Here is a 13,975-nt window from a genome sequence, read left to right on the forward strand (position 1 = left end):
AAAGTTGAAACCCTTGAGATTTTTTACTCTCCATTGTACGCTTTATAAATGTAGTCACGCGTTCCATTGCTCACATGCTCAAAAAATGATTTGAAGAGTTTAACCAAGCCAAAACAAGATGGATGCCATCCTACTCAAATACATTAATCAAATACCCAGATTTTGACTCCCCCTTTCGTGTCCCTACTCTGAGTTCAAAGATTTTGAAGCTGTTTTGGTGCCATGCAGTATGTAGGAACCAATGAGCTCACAGATGAAAATGCTCACTATTCTTTCTTACAATGACGAGCTCATCCATCAGATCCCAATGCAAGTTGTTTGTCCCAGCATACAGGTCAAATCCCAATGCAAAGTTGTACGTCCCAGCAAGCCTACGTGTCAAATCCCAATGCCAAGTTGTACGTCCCAGCAAGCTTACGTGTCAACTCCCAATGTCAAGTTGTACATCCCAACTTACACGTCAAATCCCAATGCCAAGTTGTACGTCCCAGCAAGCTTACGTGTCAAATCCCAATGTCAAGTTGTACATCCCAACTTACACGTCAAATCCCAATGCCAAGTTGTACGTCCCAGCAAGCTTACGTGTCAACTCCCAATGTCAAGTTGTACATCCCAACTTACACGTCAAATCCCAATGCCAAGTTGTACGTCCCAGCAAGCTTACGTGTCAAATCCCAATGTCAAGTTGTACATCCCAACTTACACGTCAAATCCCAATGCCAAGTTGTACGTCCCAGCGTACGCATCAAATCCCAAAGCCATGCTGTATGTCCCAGCGTACGCGTCAAATCCCAAAGCCAAGTGGTACGTCCCAGCAAGCTTACGTGTCAAATTCCAATGTCAAGTTGTACATCCCAATTTACACGTCAAATCCCAATGCCAAGTTGTACGTCCCAGCAAACCTACGTGTTAAATCCCAATGCCAAGTTGTACATCCCAACTTACACGTCAAATCCCAATGCCAAGTTGTACGTCCCAGCAAGCCTACGTGTCAAATCCCAATGTCAAGTTGTACATCCCAAATTGCACGTCAAATCCCAATGCGAAGTTGTACGTCCCGGCGTACGCATCAAATCCCAAAGCCATGCTGTATGTCCCAGCGTACGCGTCAAATCCCAATGTCAAATTGTATGTCCCAGCATATGCGTCAAGTCCCAATGCAGAGTTCTTCATCCCAGCGTACGTGTCAAACCCCAATGTCAAGTTGTACATCCCAGGGTACGCGTCAAATCCCAATGCCATGTTGTACGTCCCAGAGTACGCATCAAATCACAATACCAAGTTGTACGTCCCAGCGTACACATTCAATAAGATTGTACACCTACCAAAATTAGAAGTCGATTTTGCAACATTTTCACTACTTAATAAGGACTAACAAGTTGAGGGAAGAGTTGCATTCCATCCTAAAGTTAAACATATTTTCATATAAATAATAAAAAGTAATCTATTTATCACGTTCTAACACACGTATGATGAAGCCAGTGCAAACTTGTTCCACTGACTTCCAAACCACAGGATTTTTGGATGATTTGAAGTTTGTGTACACTGAACAACTGTTTCCAATACCTTCCGAGGTTCACCTGAGTGCTGTGAGGGGGTGGAGGAAGTAGTGAGAATGTATATGATTTCAAACTATCATGTTTAATGGAAGAATTCTGCAAGGTCTTGAGGCTGGTCATGCTCCCACAGGTTAGTGTCCTTTTTTCAAGCCTTACAAGAGTAAACAGGCCAACTTAGGGCAACATGTAGTAAACAAGCATTTACAATGCAATGGTCTCGGCATTGTAAAAGTTAGAGCTATTGGCATTGCTCATGACATTCTTTTTGTTTGTTTTTGTTGTTAAAACATTTTAAGAAACGGCATTGTTATTTACAATGTTAATAGCTTAATCCCTCTCAAATGCAAGACCTATTGCATTTGCACCCACACACAGAGCCACACACCCAGAGCCACCCACACAGAGCCACTCACATAGAGCAACCCACACACAAATAGAGCCACCCACAGAGCCACCTACACACACACACAGAGTTACCCACACACAGACAGACCCACCACGCATAGAGCCACCTACAAAAAAAGCCACCCACACACACAGAGCCACACACAGAGCCACCCACACACACACAGACCCTCCCCCACACACACAGAGCCACCCACACACAGAGCCACCCACACATACACACAAATAGCCACCCCCCACACACAGAGCCACCCCCACACACACAGAGCCACCCCCACACAGAGCCACCCCCACACACACACAGAGCCACACAGTAACCTCAAAATTTAACACATATTTACTTTTTGCTGGATCAACTGGGGACGTTTTACACCTTCTATCCATCTGCAAAAGACCTTTATGAGGTCGTAAAGAGCAATTTAACGACTAGGAAGGTTCAAAAGAAAATAAATAATGAGCCGGGATAGCAATCAGATCCGACAGCAATTAGATCGAAGCCAATTTGAGATGGGGGTGTCAAGCATGGTAACAGTGGCAAGGCTTCCACCCTGAAACAGGAAACTAAAAAATGCAAAGAGCGCGCACGGCACCCATCCCCCTGCGGGGAAGCCATGTGTGTTTCAGGTTACAGCGTTATGCAAGTGTACACGGACATGCAGCAAGAGTACCTGGGTGCAAATGTTGTTTTTGCGAGGAGTCAGGTCACCGAAAGCCGACATGCATCATTGTCAAAATACACTCGTGAATGAAAAGGAAAACGATGTACTCTGCTGTTGCAATTAGAACACAACAGCTCAAGGAGGACTGCAGGTATCACACACAGGGCAGCACAACAGCAATGTGATGTTCCCAGGTACTCCCATCGTAAATAAGGCACTTTCGATGTCGGGATATATTAAGTAAGGTGTTTGGACCACTCTTCTCTTCGATTGGTAGTTAAAACACTGCTGTAACTGAGGAGCATGTCCCGCTCACATCTCTGGTTCCCGGTGCCACCGACCTGTTGCACAATGAATAACCAAGCCCTTGATTTTGAGGTATCCCCCCCATAAAAAATAAACGAAGCAAAGGTTTAGGATTTCACTGCATGCGCCTTTCTGAAAAGTTGGTAAAAGCAGCTCAGTGGGTAAATGCGCCCACTGCAGAGATACGTTTAGTCTGAAGGTTGGAATAAAAAACAGCCGGGTAGAAGAGGCACTGGCAAATCCCGGCGCGCCCCACGACTCCTGTGTGCTCCGGGGCTCGCGGCTGATGTATGAGGCGCCTACTTAGGCATGGGAGGTGTGTGGAATGGGGGTGGGGGGTGCGAATGGGGGTAGAGAAGGAAACAAGTGCTGGATCTGACTAGCAAGCGGGGAGGGGAGGGGAGGCAGTGAAAGGACAGAGAGCCACTGAAAGCAAAGACAGGGAGCCCTTTACAATCACTTCTTTTCAAATCAAGCCCCAGAAGAGAGACTGTTAACCGTCTCCTTCTCTTCTGCTACCTCATGTTTTCAGTTTCCCTGTTCACATGAAAAAAACAATTCCGTCCTCCTCTGTATGGCGCTTCATACAATGCTCAATAAAACCAAAAGGAGAATTTGATTTTGATCTACATAATCTATGTATAGCATTTTAAGTGACCTGTTTTTGTTTTAGACAAATATGTAACATTTCATCGCAGGACCCTGTTATAATCAAAGCTGTAGTTAAAACTGGCTTGAGTAACACCACACTAATTACAGTCTATTTCATTCAGACCATTGTTATTACAAAATCTGATAACTAGAGCAAATATGAGTGTACTGTGGTAATATGTGAGATTCTGGATAACAAAATACTCTCTTTGGGCTTTAATGCAGTGCAGTAGCACTCCACCTGTATTATATCCCTAGTCACTTTTAACAGTCCCCTTCCATTTCTAATGCTTTGCAGCAGTTTTAAGATCTTAGAGTTTCTCGTTGCTCAAATGGATGCAATTTCTGATATTTATAAGTTCCCCTCATCGTCATTGCTTGATATTGCCCTAGAGCAAGTGTCTCTCATACATACATGCAACAGGCAGCACTACCCCCCCTCCCCCCAAGCGCCCGGAGACCCTTACCGGTGAGTAGTTGCGCTTTATAAGACATCTGATTGATTGAACAGACTCTAATCTGGCGGGAGATTCCCAAATTCTGGAGCAAAAAATGGCTTTATTTTGGCTGCCTCTCGCCTGAAAATGCCTCTGCTTCAATCGAAATCAATGTGAGACATAGTCTCCAGATTATTTTATTTTTTTATCTCCCACCTTCCTGTTCTAAAATGTTGGCATGTATGCTCAGTAGTTCATCGTCACTCATAATTACACTGAAACTATGAAAATGTCACACACAACCTATCTGAAACCTTGGCAGCAACCTTGGCAGCAAGGTAAACGTAACTCCGTTTACCAAAAGAAATAATCTAACAATAACTGTGCACTGTAAATGCAGAGAACTTGAGGGAATTCCACATGTTGCCAATGAAACCCAGTGGTGAACATCACATCCCCTTAGTTGCGCATTATGTTTTTGCATGTGCTTACAGAAATACACTATAATCGTCATCAGGTTCTCCTAATTAGCAAGAGGATGTGGCCTAACAGCCAGAGCTGCCGACCTTGGAGCTGGGGAACCAGCATCTGACGTCGACTCAGCATCCTGTGATTGTGGGCAAATCACTTATTCTCCCCTTGCCTACCAAAAATGAATGAGTCCTTGCGTAGCGTAAATGATGCTCATTCATATAAAGCGCTCCAATATTTTTGGGTCGAGTTCTCGCTATATAAATGTACACACCAAAAAAATCTCCACTGACCTATATTTTTTTAGACCACTGCATATCAATTATCCTCGATCTCACCTTGTAAACCCCGCCCTATGCAAAGCTCATTCCCCGCCGCCACCAGTGACGGAATGGCAGTAGGAGGGGGCAGCTCGCACTTCAGAGACGAGGGGAGACGAGGAACAGGCGAGTTTGGGATCTGGGGGACCGGATCAGTCCTTGCACCCGAACCTAGTTTTTAAGCCACAGACGCCCCGGGGGTCTAGGAAAACAGCAGCTGCAGGTAATATATTGGTATTTGTATAGCGCTTTGTTACCCCTTGCGATCCCCAAAGCGCTTCAGGTACAAACCCGCGCTCATCTGCCGGGGGTCGGAGGGGTTGGACTGGAAGAGGTAGTGGGGTCTCTGCGTGTCGAGCCCGTGGGGGGGGGGCGCGTTAGTGGAGGGGGCCCCTGCGTCGTGGAGGTGCAGGGGGCGGTCAGTAAAATAATAAGAGGGGTCGTTCACGTGGAGAACAGGGAAGGGGACGGCGGAATTACTACATTGTTTTGAGAACTTTTCATGTAAGTGGTTTATTTACTTTGGCGAAAACACGCCAGACCCGTCTAGCCAGTATTGGGGGGGGGGGGGGGGGGGGGGAGTGAAAGAATGGGGAGGGGCGGGTGGGAGGACTGCGACGACCAGAGTGGAAGTGAGGGGCGAGCTGGGAGAGGAGTACGGCTGTGAGGGAAGGGCACAGAAGAGATGAGCGCGGAGAGAGAACAACAGAGGCGGGAGACGAGTGTGACTGTGAGGGAAGGGCACAGAAGGGGAGAGTGTAGTGTGTCGATAGAGAACAGAGGCGGGAATTTGAAGAAGGCGAGTGGCGGGAACAGGGAGAGAGAATGAAGACTTGGAAGAAGGGGCATGAAGAATGGGGGGGGGGCGAGAGGAAAGTGGGCACGGTGGAGGTAGAATGAAAGCAACGTGGGGGGGGGTAGAGGGCACGGAAATGAAGGTGCTACTGAAGCGAGAAGAGAAACTTGTGCTTGGGAATTTAAGGGGCTGAAGAAATGAAGTGTGGAGTTTTGGGGAGCATGGGCACAGCAGCCTCCTCGACTGATGGGGCAAAGATCTTGCATGTCCAGAGCTAGCTGGAGGGTGGGGAGTCGTGGATGGGGTCCAGGTGCGAGACGATGCAGCCTCCGGGCTGGTAATCGTGGATGACGAAGGAGATCAGGTGAGGGAGCAACGCCGGGACACCACCGCCTTTCTCCGAGGCACAGCAAAAATGCCTCGGAGAAAGGGAGCCTCATTTTCGGATTTGGGGGCGTGTTTTGCTGTTGTCTCCTCCCTGAGACTTCTCGCAAAAAACACGCCCCCCGATCCGAAAAAGACGGGGCTTCAACGGAGTGACTGGACCTCTTCTCCAGTGGCTGGCCAGCATTTAAGAGGCCAGCCAATGGAGAACAGGATAGAAGAGGGGCGGGTGCAAGCCCCTCTTCTCAAAGTCACTCCAACTCATTAAATCTCGGAGCGAGACTGCGCAAGCGCAGCCTTTCGCAGCCGAGACCTAAAAACTACTTTACTTGGCTTCAATCCCTACAATTGTGCCCTCAGTGTAGTCTGTTTATTATTTCCATGGTATGCGGAGTATCATGTTCTACAATAGGGGTAAAGTTGAAGACTGTTGTCTATATGCTGTATCTTATCAGAAAAAGCAGCCTTTGCAGGACCACGTCTGAAGGAGAACGGTGGCCCAGGCGTGCCATATTATCTCTAAAAACACATCTGTATCTGTGCCGGGTGGCTTTTCCTCCCCATGCCTAGCCCCCTTTTCCCTTACTTCTCAATCAGCTTGGAAAAAAGTGAAGCCACACTACTTGTCTGGGTCTAAAAGGAAGCAATCAACAAAAGCTGCACTGCTTGCAGGACCTACCAACCCACCCACAAACCTTACAAAAAAAGAAAAAAATGACTGGTTTCTCTGCAAGTAGTTCAAATTATTTGGTTTGCAACCCAGGCAAACTTGGCAGCGTTGTCTTGGAAAACAATGTGAGGAGAAAGAAGAAAGACACATGGCCCCTCTTTATTTGAAGTGAAGTAAAGCTGGCTGGCATCTTGGCAGCGTGCTTTCTGCACTGTATCCATGGGCATAGAAAGGGTGCAGGGCCCTACTGCTCGCTTGGAAAAGGGGTCTCTGTGGCCCCCCAGTTGAGTAGTAAACCTCAGCCATAGCGGAGGAGCAGTGGGCCCCACACACCCCTGGCACCGGTGCCAAGGCTATCTGTCACCTTATGGCGGAGCTTTCGGCCCCTGGAATGGGTCATTATGCCCCTGCCCATCCACAACAATGATAATAAATAACTTTATGGTCAGCAAGTGCTCAGAGATAGTTTATATATATTTCCATGTTATTTCAGCTCATAAATAGAGGAACTGAATGGCAACCAAGTCACTAGGGGCCGGGTCCTGGCATGGAGCTAAAATGCCAGCAGGCCCCCCCCCCCCCTTGCAGGTGTGGCCCCAGAGGACTTCCCCTGTAAAGTGACTGTAACAAGGAATCTGCAAGGCAGTAAACAGTGACTCCTCAAGGGAGTTAGGTTCTACTCCGATAACAATATGACACTTGCTTTTAGTGACAAATGCGTCACAGTCCAGTGAAGATGATGGGCCTAGTGGCCCAATGGGCTAACGCACCTACTGCAGTGAAGTGATCTGTGTTTAAACCTATGATCACAGGTTGGGATCCCGTCAGGCCCACTCAGCCTTTCATCCTCCTGAAGATCGTTAAAATTAGTACCATTCAGTACACCTGATTTTTTATATATATATATATATATATATATATATATATATATATATCATCATGTGATCAAGACCGCTGTGTCGGTCGAAACGCGTCAGAGCACTTTATTTTGCACCAGCATACTTGTGTCCGTGTCTTATATATATATATATATATATATATATATATATATATATATATATATATATATCTCGTCAGGGTTGTGCACCTTAGAAGAGACGCATACTCCAAATACCACATCTTATTGGCCACACTTATTTTCTCAGCAGTGGGGATAAAAAGCAAAACACATACTAAAATAAGATACAACTGTCATGAAAAAAATATACGAAGGCAATAGCTACTGTAACTATGTGGGGAACAACTTTGGTAGAATGTTTCAAGAAATGTATCTTCTGTGCACAGAGTAGTTACAGTTTTTTGTCAAAATGCACTTTTGACCTGCCCTGCGTACAAGTGAGGCCATTGTGAGAGGGCCTGCAGCAGGCATTGTTCTGGGATGCAGTCACCGTGCAAGGGGCGCAAACAACAGTGTAGCGAGGCCTGCCCCATTCATTCCCGGTCACTGCGGCCCTCGAGGAGGGAGCCGGAAGGAAGCCGCGAGCCCGGCTGTGCACACGGCGATAGTGCGGGGTGGAAACGTGGAACCGTGGCAACCACTAAACTTAGGAAGTTTTCAGGGTGGGGTCGTGGTGTCTTGGTTCACAAACAGCTGACCTGCCTCGTCCTGCTCAGTAACAATCAAAACTTGTGGAAACTGATGTAATGCACAATGGTAGCTCAGTGGGTTCAGGGTCCGCTCCCGAGATATGCGTGCGAACTGTTTGCGCGGGTTCCCACGCACTTACTGATACTGCCTCGCGCCTTATGCCGAGTTTTACGTGAATCTCGTGGCGCACAGGTTCGAGTGCTGCAGTAAGTCTAATCATCAAAGCGCAAAGAGGCAGCTCAGTTTGAAGTATGCGCTATAAAAAGCGCTCAAAATCAAATCAACAAAATACACCTCTTCAGAGCATTGAGGGATTCTGGCCCACACAAGAAATGGACACGCATTCGTGATTGTAAACAAGAGCATGCCACGCATTGATTAAGGTAGCTCAGTGCCCGAGCGCCTGCTGCAGAGATCCGCCTGTAACCCGGATTCCCCCGATTTTTTTTCTGCAGACAATACAACGAGAACCATTGAGTGAGGTAATAGTAGCACCTTCCGCTAGCGCCTAGAAACGATTCAGTTAGTTTCTGCTATATGTGTGTGCTTAGTGTGCACACAATATCATCCTTATGTAATTACTAGTATAAACCACTGCAGAACGCATCCACAACACCCAAGGTAGTTATAATGAAGAAAAAAAGCATGTCTTTCCATACTCCTCCATACCGTGACGTCTGCACCAGACAGCGAGGCTGGCTGGCTTCGCCTCGGGTGGCAAGGGGGACAACCTGCTTAATGGATAAATACTGACTGGTGGCAACTGTCTCTCTCCTCTCTCTCTCCTCCTCCCTCCTCTCTCACTCTCTCTCTCCTCTCTCTCTCTCCTCCTCTCTTAATTACTGTCACACGTATGCAGCTTGGTATCCCTAAATAGCACGTGTTTCGACCACCCAGCTTCGCTGTATTTACCCATGGGGTACGCGTCTCCAGCATGCGCATCAACCCTCCAGGCTACCTTGAGAAACTGATCTGTTTTTGTGAACCGAGACTTTGTATGCCTGCCGTGCAGGTGCGGAGTCGCTGTGATCGGATATAGTATGGGCGGGTGAGCTGCGTGCTCCCCCCCCCCCCCCCACGCACACACACACACAGACACACACACGTACACTGTTATTTGTCAGCCTGGCGGGAGCAGGCCCAGCCTCCCGCCGCCGTCACATGCGCACACTGCGCTCACACGCCTTCCTGTTACTACCCCGATTACATCTGAGAGAAGGATTTGGGAGTCTGCAGGCTACTGCGCTGCAGATCAAAGGCTAGGTGCGCGCTCCGGCCCAGAGGCCATGGAAATGACAGGGGAGCGATCTTCCAATGAATATGACCGCCCCCTCCAAATTTCACTGACAAAAAAACGTCTCAGCAACGCCAGGCAGACGGGGAGAACCCCATTCAGGGCTCGGAAACAGTGACATCATCACAGGGCTGGCGCGGAGACACAAACATGCTGTCAGACACACGTACACACAATCACGCCAAGGCACACGCAAGTAGAAACGCCTGCACAGCCGCAGGTAGGGGCAAAACTACACCAAAGGCAACAACATCAAAACACGACCATATCAAAACACACCTCCGCACTACCACCGAATACACAAACACACAATGCACACAGATGGTGAAACATGCACATATCCAAACGTAGGCACCCAACCACAGTCGTGCGCACAATTGCATAGACGCACGAGTATAATCGGGTTCATCAACACACAGCCGCAGTCACGCCACACCCACCGGAGCAGAATGAATTTGGTATAACCGGGAATAAAACAACAGAAATTAAATGTAATTGTGTGTTGTCAGCCGTCATTTTCGACCCCGTTTGTTAGTTGCAAACACACAGACCACGGGGCTGCCGCCTCACACACTGCAAACATCCCCCCCCCCCCCCACCTTCTCGGAATGTCATTCACATTCCTGCGAGACTCCGCCCCTCTGAATGGCACGGCCTGCCCTCCACTCCCCCCAGCATGCGACTCTGAGCCGCGCTGACACCTGCAGGCCGTGCTCACCAGGAAGGGGCAGCCAATGAATCCGCACTCTGCATTCCAAACGGAGACATGTGTGCCCCTATGCATGTGTGAGCTTGTAGCTATGCGACTTCATTACGACACAGACGCCGCACAGACAGGCCATGTCTGCGGTCTCAGAAGACCTCATGGTCAACACACCAATTTACATCAACCCAGCGCTCAAAGCAATCACAGTTTACCCAATTCTGAATGGAAACACGCAAGTTACACTATCAACCCCTGTTCTCAAAGACAAATCAACAGGTGAAAAGGTCACAACGCACTTCAGGCAGCAAGAGGTGGGATAAGGGTCAAGTGTTCGCCGTAATGTGCAAATAAGTAGTGTTCTGGACCAATTGTCCGCTGGGCTGAGTAACCATGGGCGTGCAAAAGTGGCCGTGCATAGTGATTTGTGTGAGTTGGGTGTGGTGTCTGCGCCTTTGGCTCTGCACGTGGAGAAATCGCTGCCTCTTAGGAGTTGTGAATACAGCGCTGTCCAGTGACGTACCCCGTGCGTCGCGAGCCCTAGTGCAAGAAGGGAAATGCCACCCCTGGCCACTGTTTGAAATGTGAAATGCAGCAATAATCAAGGTTCAGTGACCCCCTCTGGCCTCCGGTGCCACTGCACCTGCTGCACCAGGAAGCTACGCCCCAGGCGCCATTACAAACGCCTGCGGTGAGCCCACACCGGGTAGTCTGGGACAGTGTGTTCACGCAGGCACGCATTAGCAATGCATGAGTGCGCAAGGTGTGCTCTGGTCCAAGTGTCCACGCCAAGATGTCCCAAGCAGCGCGTGAGCACAGGGGTGGGCGTTGTGTGCACTGATAACCGCAGGCACTGATTATGCCATGGGCGAGTGCTAGACTGCGAGGAAGGCTACAAACAAGTGTCTGAAGGGCACAGATTCTGTGTACACACGAGCACTCTCGTGTTTTGGCCGCGTGTTTTAAACGCGATATTTTGAGCAGTACGTGCAGATTGTGTGACTACAGATATAGCTGTACAGGGTAAAGACATTGGTTTTGTGAGCAGCGCGTGCACTCTTTCGGTGGGTATAGCTCGAAAGGTATTTCGCTGTCTGCGTAAGACGATGCTTTGACCATAACGCGCAGTGTGGATACAAGTGGTGGAGGGTGTACGGGGACATGTATTGTATATAGGACCCGAGCACACCCGGTGCAATGGGCAGTGTGTGCACAGGTGCGAGCAGTCATTGGGTGCACCTAGAGGGCCACAGTGGGTGCCTTGGATAGTTTGGCTCAGAGGGCATATGGACGCAGCTCCCCCAGCGTTGCACACAGCGCGCCAGCGGTACTCACGCACGGGCTCCTGCTTGGGGTCCAGGGCAGTCACCACCCGCTGCACGCCTCCGATCCTGCCCTGCAGGGCGCCGACCCTGCGGCCCGCCTGCTGGATGTCGGCCTCCAGCTCCTGGAAGAGGGAGGCTGCGTGCCGGGCCAGCGCCGAGAGCTGCCGCAGGACGCGGGACAGCGCCACATTGCTCAGGGCACAGAGCTCCAGCACCTCCGCTGCCTCCCCACCGCCGGCCTCCTCCGGGGGCCCCACCGGCCCGGCGTACCGGCACAGCCACTGCGGCTCTACGATCCGTTTGGGGAACGGCATCCCTGCGGCGGCGGCGGCTCAGTGCGCCCAAGGAGCGCCCTCCGCGGCGCGGCTCATCCGACGAGCAGTCTCAGGCCGGGGCCGCGCTGCTGCTCAGTACTGGCCCGCGGTGCCCCTGCGTCCCACCGGGCTCACCCCCATGCTCGGCCGGCGCCGCCGCTCTGCACAGGCAGCAGCAGCCTACAGGAAGGCAGAGCCGGCACCGCCCCCTCAGCACAACTCCAGCACCCTCCGCCTCAGCAACAGCAGCCTCCTCTCTGCAGCCTCAGCAACAGCAGCCTCAGCAGCACCCCGCCTCTGGTGCGCGCCGGCCTCCTCAGCGCCAGCAGCCTCAGCAGCACCCCTCCTCTGACAGGCCAGTCTTCTGGGAGCGTAACAGCCTCCTCTCTGCAGCCTCAGCAGTACTCCGCCTTTGGTGCACACCGGCCTCCTGAATGCAGCCTCAACACCCCTCATCTGACAGGCCAGTCCCCTCGGTGCGCAGCAGCCTCCCCTTTGCAGGCTCAGCAGCACCCCTCCGCTGGTGCACGCCGGCCTCCTCTCTGCAGCCCCAGCAGCGCACTGCCTCTGGTGCACGCCGGCCTCCTCTCTGCAGCCTCAGCAGCACCACGTCTCTGCTGCGCGCCGGCCTCCTCAATGCTCAGCACAGCCTCCGAGCCCGACTCCCAGGCTGCTGAGGGACGGCACCTTCGCCTCAGCGACAGATGCCTCCCCTTTCTCCGTCGCAGTCTCGACAACCCTTTGCGGTTTACGGCAGTAGCAGCCTCGGCGACCTCCCCCAATTAGACGAAGCCTCCATTCTGGAATGGCCTCTTTTTACTAGGCTTTCGCACCCTCTATCCGCTCGTCGCAGTCCTCTGCACCCTTCTTCTGTTCGTCACCAAACCCAGTCCAGCCGGGTGCTCATCCACAGAATCCCATTTTTATCTTTCGCATCAGCGGCACACTCTGCTCAGCAGCACCCTCTTATTTTCCTACTGCCTCAGCACCATCCTGCTGTTCACAAGCACCCCCTCTTGTTCCACAGCCTCAGCACCCTTCTTCTGTCCATCATCCGTGCCAGCGCCCTCCTCCTGTTCAGCAGTCCCAACTCTTTATTTCTGCCCAGCAGCAGGGCAGCTTTTTTTCCTCGGAAAACTTCTTCCCTGCGCGTACAGCTCAGCAACAGCAGGGCAAGGATGCTAGGCCTGCCCTGGCCCACTCGTGACCCCTCCGCTCCCCAGCTGCCGCCTCCCGGCAGGAGAGAAGGTGCCGAGCCGCCGTGATGGAGGGAAAACCAGAACACCGGACTCAGTGGCTGGATGGACCGAAGGGGGAGCAGGAGGACAGTGCCGGGGACGAGGATGCGCTGCGTTTTAGGGCAAGACCGCAGTTCGCGGGCTCTACCGCTAGGGGCTCCCGAGAGTCTCGCGCGAGAGCCCGGCAGTGGCAGCCGCACCGGGGCTGGAGCTCTGCAGGTGCCAGGCTGAGGGCTGCCTCTGTGCTGCCTGCCCTGCTGTCGGGTCCTCAGGGCATGCCTCTAAAGAGCTCCCCGAGGGCATGCACTCTGAGCGCCACATTGAAATCAAGGCAGCCTTCGCACAGTTTTACGGGTCTCCAATGCCCTTTGACCTTCTCATTTCCATTATGAACAGCCTCCAGTCTGGCAAGATTTCCTTTTAGACAAAACCCCACAGGGGGTTAGTGAAAGAATACTGCGGGGTCACGAAAACACAAAGGACACTGCAAGGACCCCTATGCACAGTCCCCTCAATAATACACCCAGTATAAACCACACGGTCTCAGAAACCACGATTATATCACGAGTAAAGCACGCAGGGCATTACTAAATATTATTACATGATAGGGTCTCAATTACCCAGATTTCATGGTAGGGCTGGAATCACCCAGAATGCATCACTCAGATTACACTACAAATTTACTAACAGCACCGAGGCTCAATCACCCAGTTTACACCACCAAGCATAAACTCCCAGGTCATACAAGAGGTATTAATAACATAGATCACCCTCTTGGGTCTCATCAACCCACCCAGACAACATATTCATATCACAGGTTACACCACATAGTCTAATCCACTCAACCTCATGCTA

At 50.9% G+C, this 13,975-nt stretch overlaps 1 protein-coding gene across 2 annotated transcripts in view; it reads right to left on the reverse strand.

The window, feature by feature from the left end:
* The window catches only part of NHS (NHS actin remodeling regulator), a 462,726-nt gene extending 450,684 nt beyond the window's left edge, over positions 1–12,042 (reverse strand). Inside the window, exon 1 of one of the 2 annotated variants that reach the window (XM_085622665.1) lies at positions 11,579–12,042. In XM_085622665.1, coding sequence (XP_085478791.1) covers positions 11,579–11,882 — 304 coding nt within the window. In that variant the 5' untranslated portion in view covers positions 11,883–12,042. The remainder of the gene's footprint in view (positions 1–11,578) is intronic. The other variant, XM_085622666.1, reaches the window with a different exon arrangement.
* Between the last annotated feature and the right edge of the window lie 1,933 nt (positions 12,043–13,975).

This window comes from Triturus cristatus, chromosome 8 (genome assembly GCF_964204655.1).
Source record: "Triturus cristatus chromosome 8, aTriCri1.1, whole genome shotgun sequence".
NCBI lineage: Eukaryota > Metazoa > Chordata > Amphibia > Caudata > Salamandridae > Triturus > Triturus cristatus.